Here is a 17,591-nt window from a genome sequence, read left to right as displayed (position 1 = left end):
AATTATGATTCCAAAAAAAGTCATAGGGTGGACAGTTGGTCCCACCAAACATGTGATAATTGTACGTAATTCATTCAACGACACCAATTCCCTTCCACTAAAGGGAGAATGCACTATCTCAATCTCATTGTGCATTATTGAACTAAAAAAGTGATATGATCTCATGGATCATATTCTGTGTTTATTCCCACGGTAAAATCTTTTCACATAAACTTTTAAAGTTGAAAAAAAGTTCATAGAAGATTGCAACCTTATACTTATATTATAGAGCTTTTTTCTAATTATTTGGGGCCAACTACATGAATCCTGGTTTTCTATATTGTTGAAGTAAGGTGCACCTCGAAAATCGCTTTCTTGCGTGACTCGTAGATCGACCACTATGCTCAATTTAATAGGGCGGAGAGGTCATGTGTTCTTTCTCACTGGAAGGCTTTCTCTTTTGCGGTTAGGTTGCCGAAGGGGTCTCGGGTGGACAAGAGTAGAGAAGAGCCATCAAGATTGAACATGTGTGCAGGGCAAGGGCCATAGCCGAGTAAGGTGAGCATCAGAGGTGAACATACTAACGTAAAAAAAGTCAAGCAATTGAGTGAGGTGCTGGTAGAAAAGAGTGTTTCGAAATTGGAAAACTTTTTCAATTAATCATCTTGACCTCGATATGTAGGTGTAAAGGAAAAAAAACAGTCGAGTCTTAAAAAATAGTTCATCCTATGACAAGTTATTTAGATCGTCAATTTTAAGATTTTAAAGTATTTAAAGATCTTTTGCATTATTTTTGGAATTTCAAATTTCTTAATCATGGTTGAACATGGATTTTCAAGTCATCGGAAGGTTTAGCACCGAAACCAAGGTAAAAAATATCGAACCGGAATGGTTAACTAGATATGGAGTTGGAAGCGGTTCAATCTGGCCAAACCTGGCTAGTCTTGGGCGGTCGAAAATTTGTTAAGAAAATAAAAATATATATAAAAAATATAATAAAATATGAAAATTATATGTAAAGCATGATTAAACAAATCACTTCCAAATTAAGTTGAAAATTAATTTTAAAAATCGATTTTAAGAAATTGATTTGTGCCCAAAGATATTTTTGAAATTTTCCAAAAAAGAGAGCAAAATGTAAAAATAAGTATTAATGGCCAAAATGATTTCAAATCTTTGCCAAGATTATGAAAACTTTAAAAAATGCATTACAAACAAAATCCTTTATCTTTTGGGATTTTATATAATTATTTTTAATTTTTTTTAAAAATACCTGGCCGGTTCACCAAAACCGACCGAAACCAGAACCGGACAGTTTCGATCTAACCGGGTCTAACCTAACGGTTAGAATTTGAACCACCCGATTTTTTCTACACTGACTGGAACTACTTCTTCCAAAACAATTTAGAGGTGCGCTTTACTTGTACACTATAAGGTCCGCAGGTTATACAGACCGCACCCTTTAAAATTGTTGGATGTTGCCATCTCAAGCTTGGCCACTAATTTTAATAACATAAAATTCATTTTCACCTCACATGTGCCTGAATGTTCGAAGATTGCCCAATTTTGGATTGTCGGGTCTAATTGTTCAGAATCCAAAAATCAATATTTTTTCTTGAAATTATAATCTCGTGATTTTTAAAATTGAGTTAGATTTGAATAAGTTTTCTTCTTGAGGGAGTAAGTGTACAACATACTCCCCTAGGAGCATACCATACACGCTCTTTTAGAATGCCCTCGAAGGACATGGTAAAAAAAAAAACAAAAAATATATATCTCAAATAGGAAAAGTTCATATAGAGTTGAGGCTCTAAACAATCAAAGTAGAGCTTACCTCAAAATTTTCACTAGAAGAGGTTGTTGTGATGCTCATATATTCTCGAATTGATCATCTCCACATCAAGATGTATGAACATGAGAAAAAAATTTGATTTAAAATTTTGGAAACAGTGTATTTTGTAACGCATTTATGAACCATCAATTTTCATTTTTCATAGATATGTCGATCTACACTATTTTTAAAAGCTTTAAACTTTATAGATAAAAATGAAATATATTTTGAGTCTATCACAAATATTTCCAGTATTGAAACCACATTTCTCGACACTATTTGAAAGTAGGCTCTAATTTGATTGTTTAGAACCCAGGTTCTTTACAAACCGCACGCCTCAAAATAGTGGAGTAAGGAAGTTACATAAATAATGGAGCAAGGAAGGTAACACATGGGCTAAGGAAGTTCCCTAAATAATGGAGCAGAAAAAGTGACATAGTAAACAGCCCATATGGCGTGCTCCCATGGGAGATTTGTATAAGCATGCTCCCTCAAGCAAAAGAGCTACCCATGATCCAAGTCGAAGACAGACCCAATCCACCGAGTTAGGTTGGGTTTTGGTCTATAAATTTTTAAAAAAAAGTACAAAAAGTTGTTTTATATATTTTATAGCATATTGTTAAATATTATTTTTATATATTTTCTACTAATATATAATTATATACTAGGTCGATCTCTAGCCGGACCGAACCCTACTTATAAGATCCAAGCTGGTCACAGGTTCAACAACGGTCAGGTCAAAGTCAAGGTCAAGTGGACCTAAACCCAACCCATTGGATCCAGTGTCTAGGTCCAGACCTTGAGCCGGTTGGGTCGACCCTTGGGTCCACATGTCGACCAGACCCAATTATCAACTCAAGTTACTAGGTTGAGGATGTTACTGTGGGAAATGGGAGGGTTAAATGGGGCAAAAGAAACAAAATATGTTATAATTTCTCTGATCCTAGGCATGATGCATTTTTTCAAGCCAATATTTGTTCCTTACTAATAAGATGCAATATGAATCTAAGTTTTTACCAGACAAATTTGTCTTCGGGATACATAAGCAGATGATTAAGAAAATTATCTTACCAATATAAATGAACAAATATTGTGAGTTCTAGAACACTTGAGTTGCCTCTTTACATAGAGAAAACTCTAACAAAAAAAACACTTTGTAAAGAAAAAAACTTTTGTATTTTAAACTTGTACCCGAACCGGAGGAAACAAGTTCCTAATTATAGTAAGATAAAATGTTTTTTCACCATTACATCTTTCAAATTCTCAGCCCATCTACTGGAATGGCATGTGTTTACTTGTGGGGCACATTTTGTGCTACACAACAATCCACCAAATCTATGCAAGTTGACGTGGGGCACATTATTGGGATGTTACTGTAATCCACAGTTGGTTATGCTTGTTGCGGTAAGTTATAATAAAGCCACGAGCTTAACCTGCACACGTACTTAAGTGCCTTATGCACCGATCACCTTTTCACAAACACACATGGGTCCGTACGCTACTTTTGTATAGGCCTTTTCCCCATTTGGCACTTAAAACACAATAAAGAGGATATTATCCATATCTTAGATATGCCTTAACTAAACACATTACTTTTCTCTCTACAAATAAGATAAATCATACTTCTCAATATATTGCACTTTCCAAAACACTATAAAATAAAAATGATTGTCTACTATGATTTTTGGCATAAGGAGGCCACAATCATTTTTAGCCATTGGGTGTAAAATCCAATAGATAAAAGTGTCATAATACTTGAGAAAGTTTGTTTGGGACTTTATGCCTCAACAATGTCACATCCTCAACCATCCGATTTCAAATTTAATGGTCAATAATGATTGTGATCTCCTTGTATAAAAAATAACTCGTCTCATTATATATAATTTCGAAATAAAAACGACATTGTTTTGACACAAGGTATTCTCTAAAGCAAATTACGACAGTCATCTGCAAAATTTGAAACCTCAATGTTCTCCTACGTAATATTTTACCTAAGGGAGTAAACAAAAATTATGCATGCTCCCACCAGAGCATACAATCCCTTTACAACAGTAAACCCAGATCTAATACCTCTTTTTGGTTGTTGAGTGGTTCAAAAATTGGTGTAAAGTTAATTGGGCTAGGACTCCGAAAATATCATAGATTTTTCACATTTTATGAGTAAATCACTCACCACCACAAAGATAACCGAAGTAGTATCCGCACATTGTGCCTTAAAAGCGAAGCATACCAAATTGGTGGTCGGTCAAGAAAATGTACTGATGTGCGCTTTGATTTGTTAGATGTTGGTCACTGCGAAACTGCATCTGTAATCCAATTCCTACAGCTGAACTACCCAAGAAAGAATCAATGAGAGCCATATATATGGTAGGCATAGCCGATAGGCGTCGTCTCTGAGTGTGAGAGAGAGAGATGAACTACCCAAGAAAGAATGGACTCGGTTGATAAATAGTAAGCGCAGGCTTGGAGGTTGTCTGAGAGAGAGAGAGAGATAGAGGTCCCCTCGGAGATCAGTGTTTTGCTCTTTGGAGAGAGAGAATAAAAAAGTTGCCCAAGTTGGGTTTTTTTAGAAAAAATGGCAATTGAAGAAGAGGTGAGTAACAAGCAGATCATATTCAAGGACTTTGTGACTGGTTTCCCCAAAGAAACAGATATGGAAATGGCATCAAGCACCATCAAATTGAAGGTATCAGAAGGCCCATGGCCATTCTGGTAAAGAACCTCTATCTCTCATGTGACCCTTACATGAGGCTTCGGATGTCAAAACCAAGCCCACAAAGCTATTTCCCTTGCTTTACACCTGGTTTTGTAAGTCCTTCTCATTAACCTACATTTTCATCTCTTTCCTTTAATTACAGTGACATTGTTATCATTGAGGTGAATATTTTAGACTGCTTTTTATGGATGATGACTAGCTTTTTAGGGAGAAAGTTTATCAGTCTGAAATGTACAAAGGAAGTTGTTGTAGAAAATGGGAAGTGACTATGCACAAAGCTCAATTTTGTATGTTTAATAATAGGAAAAAGTTTATATAAGGATGCAACCTTATAATAATGTAGAACCACAGATGCACCTCAAAAATCCATCCAAAAAGGTAGTTTTAATGTTAAAAAACCATTTGATTGATCATCTCAACATCGAGATGTATGACCATGAAAAATAAAAAGATTTTAAGTCTAAAAAATAGTGCATTTTACAATAAATTATCTACATTGTTCATTTTCAAGATTTGATCTCCCTGATTTTAACCATTTTTAAAATTTAAAATTTTAACCATTTTTAAAATTTTATAATTAGATATAAAAATAGATTTTGAGATAATCCTAATAATATTTTACATCAAAATTATATACTATGATAAAATTTGAAGGTGCACCTTACCTCTACAGCTACGGATGCATATGGATGCTAACTGCACCATTTATAATAAAGAAAAGAGAGATGGGGCATGTAATAGTTGTTAGTATTTTTTATTTGGAAAATTACTTAGTGATTTTAAAATAATGTTTTTCAAAACTATAATTTTTAGAAAAATTTCTTTTGTTTTACCCGTAAAGACAGAATTAGAGGGTTTTAGTTCCAGATTTAAGAGTTAGGAGAGAGTGAAGTTTATATAGAGAAAAACCCTCTCCCTTTATGTTCATGGATCAAAGGAGAGAGAAGCCCATGTGGAGCATGAGATGCATGGTCAGAAGAGTACTTTGAGGTGTGCAGATGCATCCTTAGGCCATATATAAGAGCGAGTCGCGCTGGTGGCTTCCTACTTGACAACCGGCAAGTTTTTAAGATGGCTCACTACAATTAACCAGAGTGATCGAGCTAGTGAGTACTTCGGTAGGTCAAAGTGACCGAGAAACTGGTGCAACCCAACCAACCGGCCCAAGCGATGTAGCCACGCAGCCAAAGTAGTGTCACATGATGAGCACAATGGAACAAAACAATGTGTTCCTTGGCCCAACATGACAATTACAACCATTGACACCGTTGGAAATTCAACCATGACTAAAATTGCCTTTGGAAATTCAACCATTATGACTAAAATTGTTTCATGTGGGCTGGAGTCCAAAAAGGGTAAAGCATCTATTTTAAATATGGATACAAGTGGGTGTTCCATCTAGAAACAATGAAAACTAACGGTCCAAATGTTTTCTTACCATAAATATTATTTTAGTTTATAAAATTTATTTATTTTTTCATATTCATCATCTCCATGTTAGAGATTATATGTACTAAAAACTTAAGTCCAAAAATCCATCTCAAAAATAGAATTATTAATTGGCCTGCATTTCTACATATGCGGGATTGGCTGTATAGAAACCAAGTCCTTATGACTATTGACAATCTAATTACGCTAGAGTTGTAACGAATCGATTTTCACAGGCCGTCAACAACAAAAAATGGGGGAAACGTCATCCGAATTGATTTATTTTTTCAGAATTTGTTTTGTACTTGTTATTTGAATTGTAAAAACTTGTTATTTGAATTGTATTTAACATATTCTCTTTGTTATTTTTATAGGTAGTAACAGATGTTGGGGTATCTAAAGTCCTAGACTCCGGGCACTGTGATTACCAAGAAGGTGACTTGATTTGGGGCATCACTAGATGGGAAGAGTTCAGCTTGATAACAATGACCAATATGGTCACTAAGATAATATCCACTTATCTACCTCTTTCTTACGACACTGGAATTTTAGGTTTTTCTCCTTTATGCGCTCTTTTTTTCCTTTTCACCATTAGAGAGTCAGAGAGACAACAATATTATGTCAACATTCCTATAGAGAGAGGGAAAGAGCGGTAGATTTTACGTTAACACATATAAACACACAGACACACACATATACAAACACACAAAGAGCGAGAAGTCTTATGCCGTGTAGGAAAATCGATCCGGAAAGGTTAACCGGACATGGAGCTGGAAGTGGTTCTCACTACTAATTGGTTAACTGGTTGGTTCAATAGACCTAACTGAGCAAGTCCCAGGCGGTTAAAAAAAGTATTAAAAAATAAAAAATACAAAAAAAATCTAATAAAATATGAAAAGTATATTTAAAACATGATTACACAAATCACATCCAAATGAAGTAGAAAATTAATAGAAAAATGGATTTTAAAGAATCGATTTGTGCCCAGAAGTATTTTTGAAATTTTCTAAAAAGATGGGAAAATAGAAAAAAATATTATTGGGCAAAACAATTTCCAATCTATGCGAATAGGGAAAAGGTTATATAGAGTTGAGGCTCTAAACAATCAAATTTGAGCCTACCTCAAAAATTTCACCAGAAGAAGTTGTTTTGATGCCTAATTTTCTTCAAATTGGTCATCTCGACATCAAGATGCACGATATGAGAAAAACTTGGATTTCAAGTTTTGGAAGTAGTGTATTTTGTAACGCATTTTTTGACTGTCAATTTTAAAGATTTTGAAGTTTTTGTATATCTCTCGATCTACACTATTTTTGAAGCTTTAAACTTTATAAATAAATATGAAAATGTATTTTAAGGCTATCAAAAAGATTTTCAGTATCGAAACCACATTTCTCGACACTATTTGAAGGTAGGCTCTAGTTTGATTATTTAAAGCCTAGCCTCTATACAAACCGCACACTTGCCAATATGATGAAAAATATTAAAAAAATGCATTACAATTTTTATATAATTTTTTCAAATTTTTTTAAAATACCCAAACGGTTCATCAAAACCAACTGAAACCATAACTATCCAATGGCGGGTTCTAATCTAACCAGGTGGTTAGAATTTGAACCGCTCGATTTTTCCTACATTGGTCTTATGTTCTCATTCAGAGAGCAAGGGAGGTCTATGTTAACACACACGCACACAGAGGAATTTGATGTTAGCATTTATAGAGCGAGAGAGAGAGAGAGAGAGAGAGAGAGAGAGAGAGAGAGAGAGAAGCTGAAAAAGAGCCCTATTTTGCTTGTAGGTATTCCCGGATTGACAGCCTATGTAGGATTTATTGAGGTCTGCTCACCAAAGAAAGGAGAATATGTGTATGTTTCAGCAGCTTCTGGGGCAGTTGGCCAACTTGTTGGCCAATTTGCCAAGTCAATTGGTTGCCATGTAGTTGGTAGTGCTGGTTCAAAAGAAAAGGTCATATACATTTTCACTTTGTTTCAATTTTTTGTGTCATATAATATAAAATATGAGATTGTATACTATAAGACCATTTACCTTCAGTGTAAAATCACAATTAGTCATCTACTGTGAAATTTGACAGCTTGGAATGTCACAAAATAAAAAAGATTCTTTTTTCGAGTTTTTAGCCTAGGAAATAGGATACCCACAACAATCAGGTTTCATATGTAATAGCCAAAATTGATTGTAACCTCCTTGTAACAAAGACAAACAATTTTATTATAATTTCTTTATCGAAATCTTGTGTTTTTAATCTCACAATGGGTTCTTATACCAATCCTATTGCCCATTTAGGTTGATTTATTGAAGACCAGATTTGGGTTTGATGAAGCTTTCAATTATAAAGAAGAGCATGATATGACAGCTGCATTGAAAAGGTGGGTTCTCTTAATGTGAAAGTTAACTCATTTGATACCATGTCATTGTCCTCTTGTTAAAGTTTTAGCTTGTAGTGTCCGCATAATTATGCTAAGCTACTGATATACGCTTATCAGTTGTTGACTTGCTTAAGTAGAGGCATTAAAAGGCTTTAAGTAGGAGTATCCAGTGGTATATTTCCTTAGTTTTAGACTCGCAATTCTCGTGGCCAATTAGGAGATATTCATATATTATTTTTATATTATAAACAATTTAAAAAATATTTCAAAAGTAAATTTGGTTGGATTGATGACGATTCGGCAAATATTTATCCATGAGAGACTTGCCTAGTTTTGTAATAGGACTGGGAGTCCCTCTAACCCGAGAGACTTGCCTCCTTGCCAATGTTACTATTTTTTGTTTTGTAACATGTATTTCAAAATAACATTATATTATTTTATGTAGTTTTTTTAAACTTTATTTTATAGAAAGAGAAAGGTGAGGGTTTTCAGTCCTATATTGAAGAGGAGAGTATGGATTTGAGTGGTTTTTGTGGAAACGAAAAGCAATCCACGAAAACAAGAAAGAAGAAACAAACACAAAAGAAAGAGACAACCAACCACAACACAAAGATATACTTGGTTCGGCAACGTGCCTACGTCCACGGGAGATTAGAGATTCTTTACTAACAAATGGAGAATAGGGTTACAATTCGTTCTCTTCCTCTCGCCTCTCTGTTTTTATTTTTATCTAATTACAAAGAGATCTACGTTTTTTCCCTTAACCCTTTACTTTGGATGAACTCTCAATCGCAACGATATATATTAAATCCCAGATAGATGATATAAATTACCAAAATACCCTAGTACGTATATATATATCAAGTCTCAAATATATCGAATCCCATGTATGGATATATCAAAACCTTAGCATATATATTTCCTCATAATACAAGACATCAATCCTCAACAATCTCCACTTTGGCTTGAATTCTGTCGAGCTACCATGAAGATGTCTTCATCTCCATACCTCCTTCAAGGTACGCTATTGTACCCCACCTGCCATATGGTGCTTCCCTCTCTCTCAACAATGAGAGACACTAAGCAAGTCCAAACAAAGCTTGAACTTCTCCGTGGTGACCGACGTTGTAAGTATATTTGCATGGTTGTCATTCATATGAATTTTCTTCAGGTAAATGATTCTTTCTAACACAAGCTCCATGATCATGTGATATCTCACATCAATGTGTTTTATCTTTGTATGAAATACTTGATTCTTTACAAGATTTATGGCACTCTGACTATCACAATGCAGTATAGTACCTTCTTGCTCCACCCCCAACTCACGAGCCAAACCAGTCTACCAGATCGCCTCCTTTGCAGCCTCAACTGCTACCATGTACTCTGCCTCTATCATAGACATGGCAATAGTGGGCTGAAGAATTGCCTTCTATGAGATAGGTCCACCTGCTATTGTGAAGACATACCCTATAGTAGACCTTCGCTTGTTTAAATCACCAGCATAGTCGAAATCGACATATCACACCAGTTCCGTAAAGCTTATCTTCCTATTGAACATAATTCCGAGATCTGAGGTCCCGCTCAGATATCTGAAAATCCATTTAACAGCATTTCAATGCTCCCTTCCAAGATTACTCATGTATCGACTAACAACACTGACAGCATGAGATAAATCCAGCCTACTACAAACCATAGCATACATGAGGCTTCCGATTGCGTTAGCATAGGGCACCAGAGACATCTGCTCTATCTCCTCATTCGTTGTGGGATATTGCCGTTCAGATAACTTGTAGTGACTCGCCAATGGTGGCCTTTTCCATGTTAAAACGCTCCAGCATCTTTTCTACATACCTTTTCTAAGTTACCCAGAGTTTACTTCCACTTCTATCTTTATGAATCTCCACACCAAGGATCATATTAGCAGCTCCTAGGTACTTCATATCAAACTCAAAACTTAACATAGACTTGAGAGAAGTTATGTTATATGCATTCTTGGCAGCGATGAGCATGTCGTTACCATAAAGCATCAAGAGAATAAGGGAATTATAATCAAGAACTTTAAAATAAACACAACAATCATATTCACTTATTGAATAGCTAATACGCACCATAAAAGAGTCGAAGTGCTTTTACCATTGCCTGGGAAATTGCTTAAGATCATAAAGCGATCTCTTGAGCAAGCAAACTTGATCTTTCTTTCCATGCACCTTGAAGCCTTAAGGTTGCTCCATAAAGATTTGTTCCTACAAATCACCATGAAGAAACGTTGTCTTCACGTCAAGCTATTCTAGTTCCAAATCAAACATGGTTATTAAAGCAAGTAATAGCCTTATTGAAGTGTGTTTGACAACCGGAGAGAATTTTTCATTATAGTCCACTCTTTCTTTCTGAGCATAGCCCTTTGTTACGAGCCTAACCTTGAATCTCTAACATTCTATTTCTGTTACTGCCTCTTTCTTCCGAAAGATCCACTTGCACCTAATTACTTTCCTTCCCTTGGGCCTCTTGACAAGCTCTCAAGGCTTGTTCTTTTTCAAAGACTTCATCTCCTCCATCATGGCTATCATCCATTTATCATTCTTTGCGTCACTTAGAGCATCTTTGAAGGAGTCGATTTCTCCAGTACCAACAGTTAAAGCAAATGCTACCATGTCCTCAAAGCCGTATCTCATAGGGGCTTTGTGAATACGTTTTTTTTTTTCCTTTTGCCAAACTGTACTATGTGATTGCTATTGTTCTGGAATGCTGTTAGATGATTTTTCATCTTCTGGTGTTTCAGACTCTTTTAGCTCCATATGGACTATCGATCTTTCTTCATCACTTTCATATATTAATACTTTAACATCTTACATGTTGATTGACTTCACCATGTGAGATTCATCAAACACAACATCCCTGCTAAGCACAACCTTTATGTGAAGTAAGATCCCAAAGCTTGAATCCCTTCACTCCCTTCTCAAAACTAAGAAAGATGCATTGCTTAGACTTAGGTCTAACTTGGAACGTTTTCCACTTTGCACAAGGACATAGGCTGGACATCTGAAGATCCTTAGCATAGAGTAATCCACCGGCCTTCCTGTCCACATCTCTTATGGAATTTTGCAATCAATTGCTGTAAATGGTGAGCTATTAACGATGAAACATATCATGTTAACTGCTTCTGCCTAGAAACGTTTCTTCAAATCTGCATTCAATCTCATACTACAAGCTCTTTCCAAAAGAGTTTTGTTCACCCTCTCAGCCACACCATGTTGCTGAGGAGTTTCTGGGGTGGTAAAGTGACGTACAATCCCATCTTCTTTACAGAATTATTGAAATTCTTTAGACTTGTACTTCCCTCCATTATCTGATATCAAGCATTTCAATTTCTTTCATGTTTTCCTTTCTAGCTCTGCCTTCTATTGTTTAAACTTCATGAATGCTTCACTTTTATGTTTCATGAAGTATACCCATACCTTTTTTGAGTAATCATTAATGAAGGTAATGAAGTATTCTACCTCACCCTTGGATTTGATTAGTGAAAGCCCCCATCCATCAGTGTGTACATAGCCTAGTATATCCTTGCTCGTATAAATTACAGTTTTGAATCGAATCTTGCACTGTTTATCGAAAACACAGTACTTACAGAAATCTAGTTTACATGCTCTGACACTCTTCAATAATTTTCTTTTATGAAGTTCCATCATACCTCGTTCACTCATATACCCTAAACGCATATGCCACAGATTTGTGTCATCTGTGTTGGACTCAACATCTGTGGTTATAGAAGCTCCACCTGTAACTGTATTCCTTATCAACCTGTATAGGTTCCCAGTTATCTGATCTTTCATGACAACCATATATCCCTTACTAACTTTGAGGACTCCACTTGTTGTTGTATACTTGCAACCAGTCAAATCAAGAGCCCCTAGAGATATTAAGGTTTTCTTTAATTGTGGGACATGCCTTACATCTGATAAGGTTCGTACTATCCCATCAAACATCTTGATTTTGATAGTTCTTATTCCAATGGTCTTGCATACCGCATCATTCCCCATTAGAACAGACCCACCACTATATGATTTGTAGGTTTCGAACCAGTTCCTATTTGGACACATATGAAAAGAACAACCAGAATCTAAAATCCAAGAATCAGTAACTTGATTCTTACCTGAAGATAGAGAGAGAAGATCTTCATCATATCCGTCAGAGCTATAGGTCACGCTAGCTTCATCAGATGTTTTTTCTATTTATATCCTCCTTTCTTTTCAGGCAGTTTCTCTTCATATAACATTCCTTTTTGCAGTAATAACAAATAAATTTGCTCTTCCCTTTTGATTTTGACTGACTTCTGCTTCCAGATCTCTTTTGATTTAATATGCCCCTTTCATGATTTTCTTTGTGTTTTTCAAAGAAACCTTCTCCTTAAGATTTAATACTGCTAATCTTCTTCCTTGTCTCGTTTGACATAAGAGTAGCAGTGACTTCGCCTTTCTCAAGAGTCTCCTTCCCATACAATGGTGTCGTAACCAGGTGAACGTATGATCCTAGAAGCGAAGCCACCAGAAGTAGGGCCTTGTCTTCATCCTCGATTTCGAGCTCAAGGCTTGCTAATTGGCTTATGATTTGGTTGAACTCACTGAGATATTCAAGTAGATCTGTACCTTCTTCCATCTGAAGAGAACACAACTTCTTCTTCAAGAATAACTTGTTCGTCAGAGATTTCGTCATGTAGATACTCTCGAGTTTTATCCAAACCTCAGGAGCAGTTTCAAGATCCACCGCATAACGCAAGGCGTCATATGAGAGATTCAGACGAATCACACTTACCGCCTTTTCCTCCATCTTTTGCCACTCTTCATCATCCATCTTTGCTAGTTTCTTCGATTTCCCTAACAAAGCCCTAACCAGACCTTGCTGTATCCAAAGATCATTCATCTTTCGTCGTCAAAGGGTGAAATTGTTCTTTCCATTGACCCTCTCAATGTCATACTTGACGCTTGAGCCATTTCCTATCATCATGGTAGCAAACTCCAGAACGCGGAATAACCTTGTAGGCTTTGATACCTATTTGTGGAAACGAAAAACAATATACGAAAACAAAAAAGAAGAAACAAACACAAAAGAAAGAGATAATCAATCACAACGCAAAGATATACGTGGTTCGGCAACGTGCCTACGTCCACGGGAGATTATAGCTTCTTTACTGATAATGAAGAATAAGGTTACAATTCGCTCTCTTCCTCACACCTCTCTATTTTTATCTTTATCTAATTACAAAGCGATTTGTGTTTTTTCCCTTAACCATTAACTTTGGATGAACCCCCAATCGCGACGATATATATCGAGTCCCAGATAGATGGTATAAATTACCAAAATACCTTTGTACGGATATATATATTAAGTCCCAGATATATCGAATCCCATGTAAGAATATATCCGAACTTTGGCAGATATGTTTCGTCAGAATACAATACATCACTCATCAACAATATTTAAGTACAAACATTCTCATGCTTTATACTTTTAGAACAAATGTGAGAATGATGATGCATATGCGGAGCATGCGAAGTGTACGGGTGGGTGCAAAGGTGCTTGATGGCTCACTTTGTACGCTCGCATCGGCATAGCCTCTTAGAGCTCTATAAAAATGGTCTTTTTTCTCATAGGAGATACACACTTTCTCACACCTAGGGGTGGCAACAGATTGCATCTTGGTCCAGTAGGATTTGGATCCAATTGTACCCAAATTCAATAGACCCGACCTAAAAATTAAAATATATATGTATTTAACTATACTTAAATATATTTTATATATTGGGGCCTGAAAAATATTACAAAACCCGAATAATGTTCTTGGACCCTGACCCGTCCCGTCGAGTCAAAGTTTTGGACCCATACTTGGACCTAGATCGGGTCTACCCCTTGGATCCTGGGATGGGTCTGGGCCCATTGACACCCCTACTCACACCAGTCTCACTGCAATTTTCTAGAAAATAGAGCACTTATCCCTCTCTCCCTCTATCTCTTTGTTTTTCCTCTCTCTCTCTCTCTCTCTCTCTCTCTCTCTGAAAACGTAAGACTCTAGTCTCAGGTGCATAGAGCTTTGAAACATCAAAAAAGACATTTTTGTTTTGCTATATCCCGAGGACGAATTGTCCTTCATATGCACACCTATACTGATCTGAAAGGGGGACAAATATCGTCTTGAAAAAGCACTATGTGTGCCCACAAACAATAATGGACTTTGATTAGTTTGTTATTAATTTTTGCCCCCTTTATCACGCAATCAATTTCCAACAACCAAAAGGCTTTCACATCTACTCTAGTAATATAAGTGGCTCTCTCTCTCAAATATGGTGTTATACTTTCATGTATTAGGTACTTTCCAAAAGGCATAGACATCTACTTTGAGAATGTAGGTGGCCCCATGCTTGATGCAGTGCTCTTAAACATGAGAGACCATGGCCGAATCTCTATATGTGGAATGATCTCACAATATAATAGAGATAAACCAGAGGGGGCACCCAACCTCTTTTCCTTGGTAACAAAGCAAATTCGCATGGAAGGATTCTTAGTATATGATCATAAGCACTTATACCTGCAGTTTCTGGAGACAACAACTAAGAGCATTAGGGAGGGGAAGATATGTTATGTGGAAGATATTGTTGAAGGCCTCGAGAACGCACCCACGTCCCTTATTGGACTCTTCTCGGGTCGAAATGTTGGTAAACAAGTGGTTCTACTTGCTCATGAATAATATTTTTTTTTTTTTCTTATTTTCGAATGTCATGAATGATGCATGTATGCTACATGTTCTTGACTGGTGTGGAGGAATGTGGAAGGCCTCGAGAATGCGCCGTATGCCCTTATTGAAGTCTTCTCGTGTTTAAATGTCGAGAAACAAGTGGCTTTGCTTGCTCGTAAATGATTTTTTTTTATTTATTTTGAACAATGTGAACGATGCATGTTGTTACATGCTCTTAACCAGCAAAGTACTAAGTTCTTGGCTCTTCATGCAGAGGGCTCTTCATATGAAGGATTGAGTTATTGTTCTCTGAGTGGATTTCTATGGTGTTTTATGTTTCAGTATTATGGTATTTATGTGTGTGATTGTTAAGACTATGATGATGATGGTGTGTGATTGTTGTTGGTTGTTATGTACATTGTTTAAAGAGAGGGATTGTCTACAAATAGGTCATTTATCTTTTTTACATAGAGGTCACAAATCATTCCCATTCATTAAATGTCAAAATAGATGACTTCGGATGAGTCAGGACCGGGAATTTGTTTTGTAGAACTTCGTATCTATTATATGTTACTCTTACAACCTTCTATTTTGAAATTTAAGGGACAAGAATAATTGTGACTTCCATGTACAAAAGACAAATGATATCTTTGTAGACAATGTCTTAAGGCGTGTTTGTTTGGTTGAAAGATTTTTTTCTCCAATTTGATAAAAGTTATGTGTTTGACAAGCAAGAACTTTTATTTCTTTCTAAAAGATATCTTTCAACAAAGTTTCCATTTCTTTGTTAAAACATAAAAGTTTAAGTTCCTAAAAAGGGATAGGAACAAACATTTTGTCACTATTCATTATTAACTATCTACAACATAATTTATTATATTATATATTTATATTTATTTTATTAATGTAATTTGTATTATATAGTATATATAGATTATAGATTATATATAATATATAAATATATATATTTATGATATCATATATAATATATAAAATAATATATAAAATATAGAGAAAGTATACAATGAGGCCATTTACCTTGAGTACAATGTGGTCACAATTAATCTTGACCATTGGATGTGAAATTGGGTGGTTACATTTATTTCATTGACTAAGTTTAAAGTTCAAAAGAAATTTTCTCAAACTTTGTGACACACCCGTGCTATCATATTTCACATGGGATAGTTGTAAATTATACTGAACTCCCTATACCAAAAGTAAATGGTCTCATTGTATACAATCCCATATAATAAATAGGGTGCGGTTTGTATAGGGCCTACGCTCTAAACTATCAAATTAGAGCCTACCTTCAAATAGTATCGAGAAATGTGTTTCAATATTGGAAATTTTTGTGATAGCCTTAAAATATATTTTTATGTTTATTTATAAAATTTAAAGCTTAAAAAATAATGCAAATCGACAGATCTATGAAAAATTGGAAATCTTGACGCTCCAAATGTGCGTTACAAAATACACTGTTTCCAAAACTTGAAATCCATTTTTTTCTCATGCCTATGCTTCGTGATGTTATTTGAGCATCACAACAATCTTTTCTAGTGAAAATTTTGAGATAGGCTGTAATTTAATTGTTTAGAGCCTCGGTTCTATATGAACTTTTCCCAATAAATACTGGACAGCTGTATGGATGAGAGAAAGTGAAAGCAATCAATTTGGAGAGAGAATGATTTCACATTCAGATTTAAGGGAGAGAAAACTATCAATTAGAATTTCACGCATTAGATTATTGGCTATGGAGTTTTTTGGAAAGCAAAAAATAGGAGTCCTCAAAAGGATGAGAGAGATGAGCATGTAATGTAGAGAGAGAACGATTTAATATTGAAGAGAAAATTATGAATTCGAAATTTATGGAGTTGAATCAAGGAGTTTTCTTGAAACCAAAAAAATAGAAAAGTCCACATTTTAAAAAATCTAAGATCGATAGATCTTAGACCTTTTAAAGAACAAAAGAAAAGCCTTTGGTAAATTGTATCCATAAATTACGGGAGAAGATAACAATTCCCATGAAAATAGATCCCTACCCCAATGATAACGCCCTCTCTCTCCCCCCTTTGCCCCTCCAAGATCGCATCTCTGTCTCACTATCTCTCTCCTCTCCGAAAGGTCATGCCCATTTAAAAACTTTTTCACTTTTGGAGGTCACTTGCTCTGCACTGTTTTTATAAAGTAGGGTTTTTTTTTTTATTTTTTTACATGTATCCACCTTCAGTAAAGGGAAAGGTTAGTATACGGCCAAACTGAGAGTCAGTCCGACCATCACAGTTGTATTTTATATTTTAATTTTAATATTTTTTATAATATCCAAATCACTTAAAAATTTAGAGGCGGGTTATCTAAAAACAGAAAAATCTAATAAAAATATCAAAACAAAATTTATAAAAAAAATAAATAGACCAAAATACTCCAAAACTTTTGAGAAGTATTTTAGTTAATTTATATTTTATGAATTATTTTTTAATACTTTTATTTGGTGCACCTAATGAGAAAAATAGAAACTTAAAATTT

General features: G+C 35.3%; 1 protein-coding gene across 1 annotated transcript; it reads left to right on the top strand.

Annotated features, from left to right (window-relative positions):
• Positions 1–7,752: 7,752 nt before the first annotated feature.
• LOC18438050 (2-alkenal reductase (NADP(+)-dependent)-like) lies at positions 7,753–15,732 on the top strand. The gene is made up of 3 exons (XM_088869658.1): positions 7,753–7,919; positions 8,259–8,341; positions 14,702–15,732. Exons 2-3 carry the CDS (start codon positions 8,322–8,324, stop codon positions 15,078–15,080), a joined length of 399 nt encoding a protein of 132 aa, XP_088725784.1. The 5' UTR covers positions 7,753–7,919; positions 8,259–8,321; the 3' UTR covers positions 15,081–15,732.
• The last annotated feature ends 1,859 nt before the right edge of the window (positions 15,733–17,591 follow it).

This window comes from Amborella trichopoda, chromosome 6 (genome assembly GCF_054954075.1).
Source record: "Amborella trichopoda isolate Santa Cruz 75 chromosome 6, AtrichopodaSantaCruz75HAP2 v2.0, whole genome shotgun sequence".
In the NCBI taxonomy this organism is placed as follows: Eukaryota; Viridiplantae; Streptophyta; class Magnoliopsida; order Amborellales; family Amborellaceae; genus Amborella; species Amborella trichopoda.
This window is presented reverse-complemented; position numbering and strand designations above follow the sequence as displayed.

Coding starts and splice junctions, on each gene's coding strand:
- LOC18438050 (XM_088869658.1), top strand. CDS start 8,322: ATGACAGCTGCATTGAAAAG. Junction 8,342..14,701: donor ATGACAGCTGCATTGAAAAG/GTGGGTTCTCTT, acceptor TTCATGTATTAG/GTACTTTCCAAAAGGCATAG.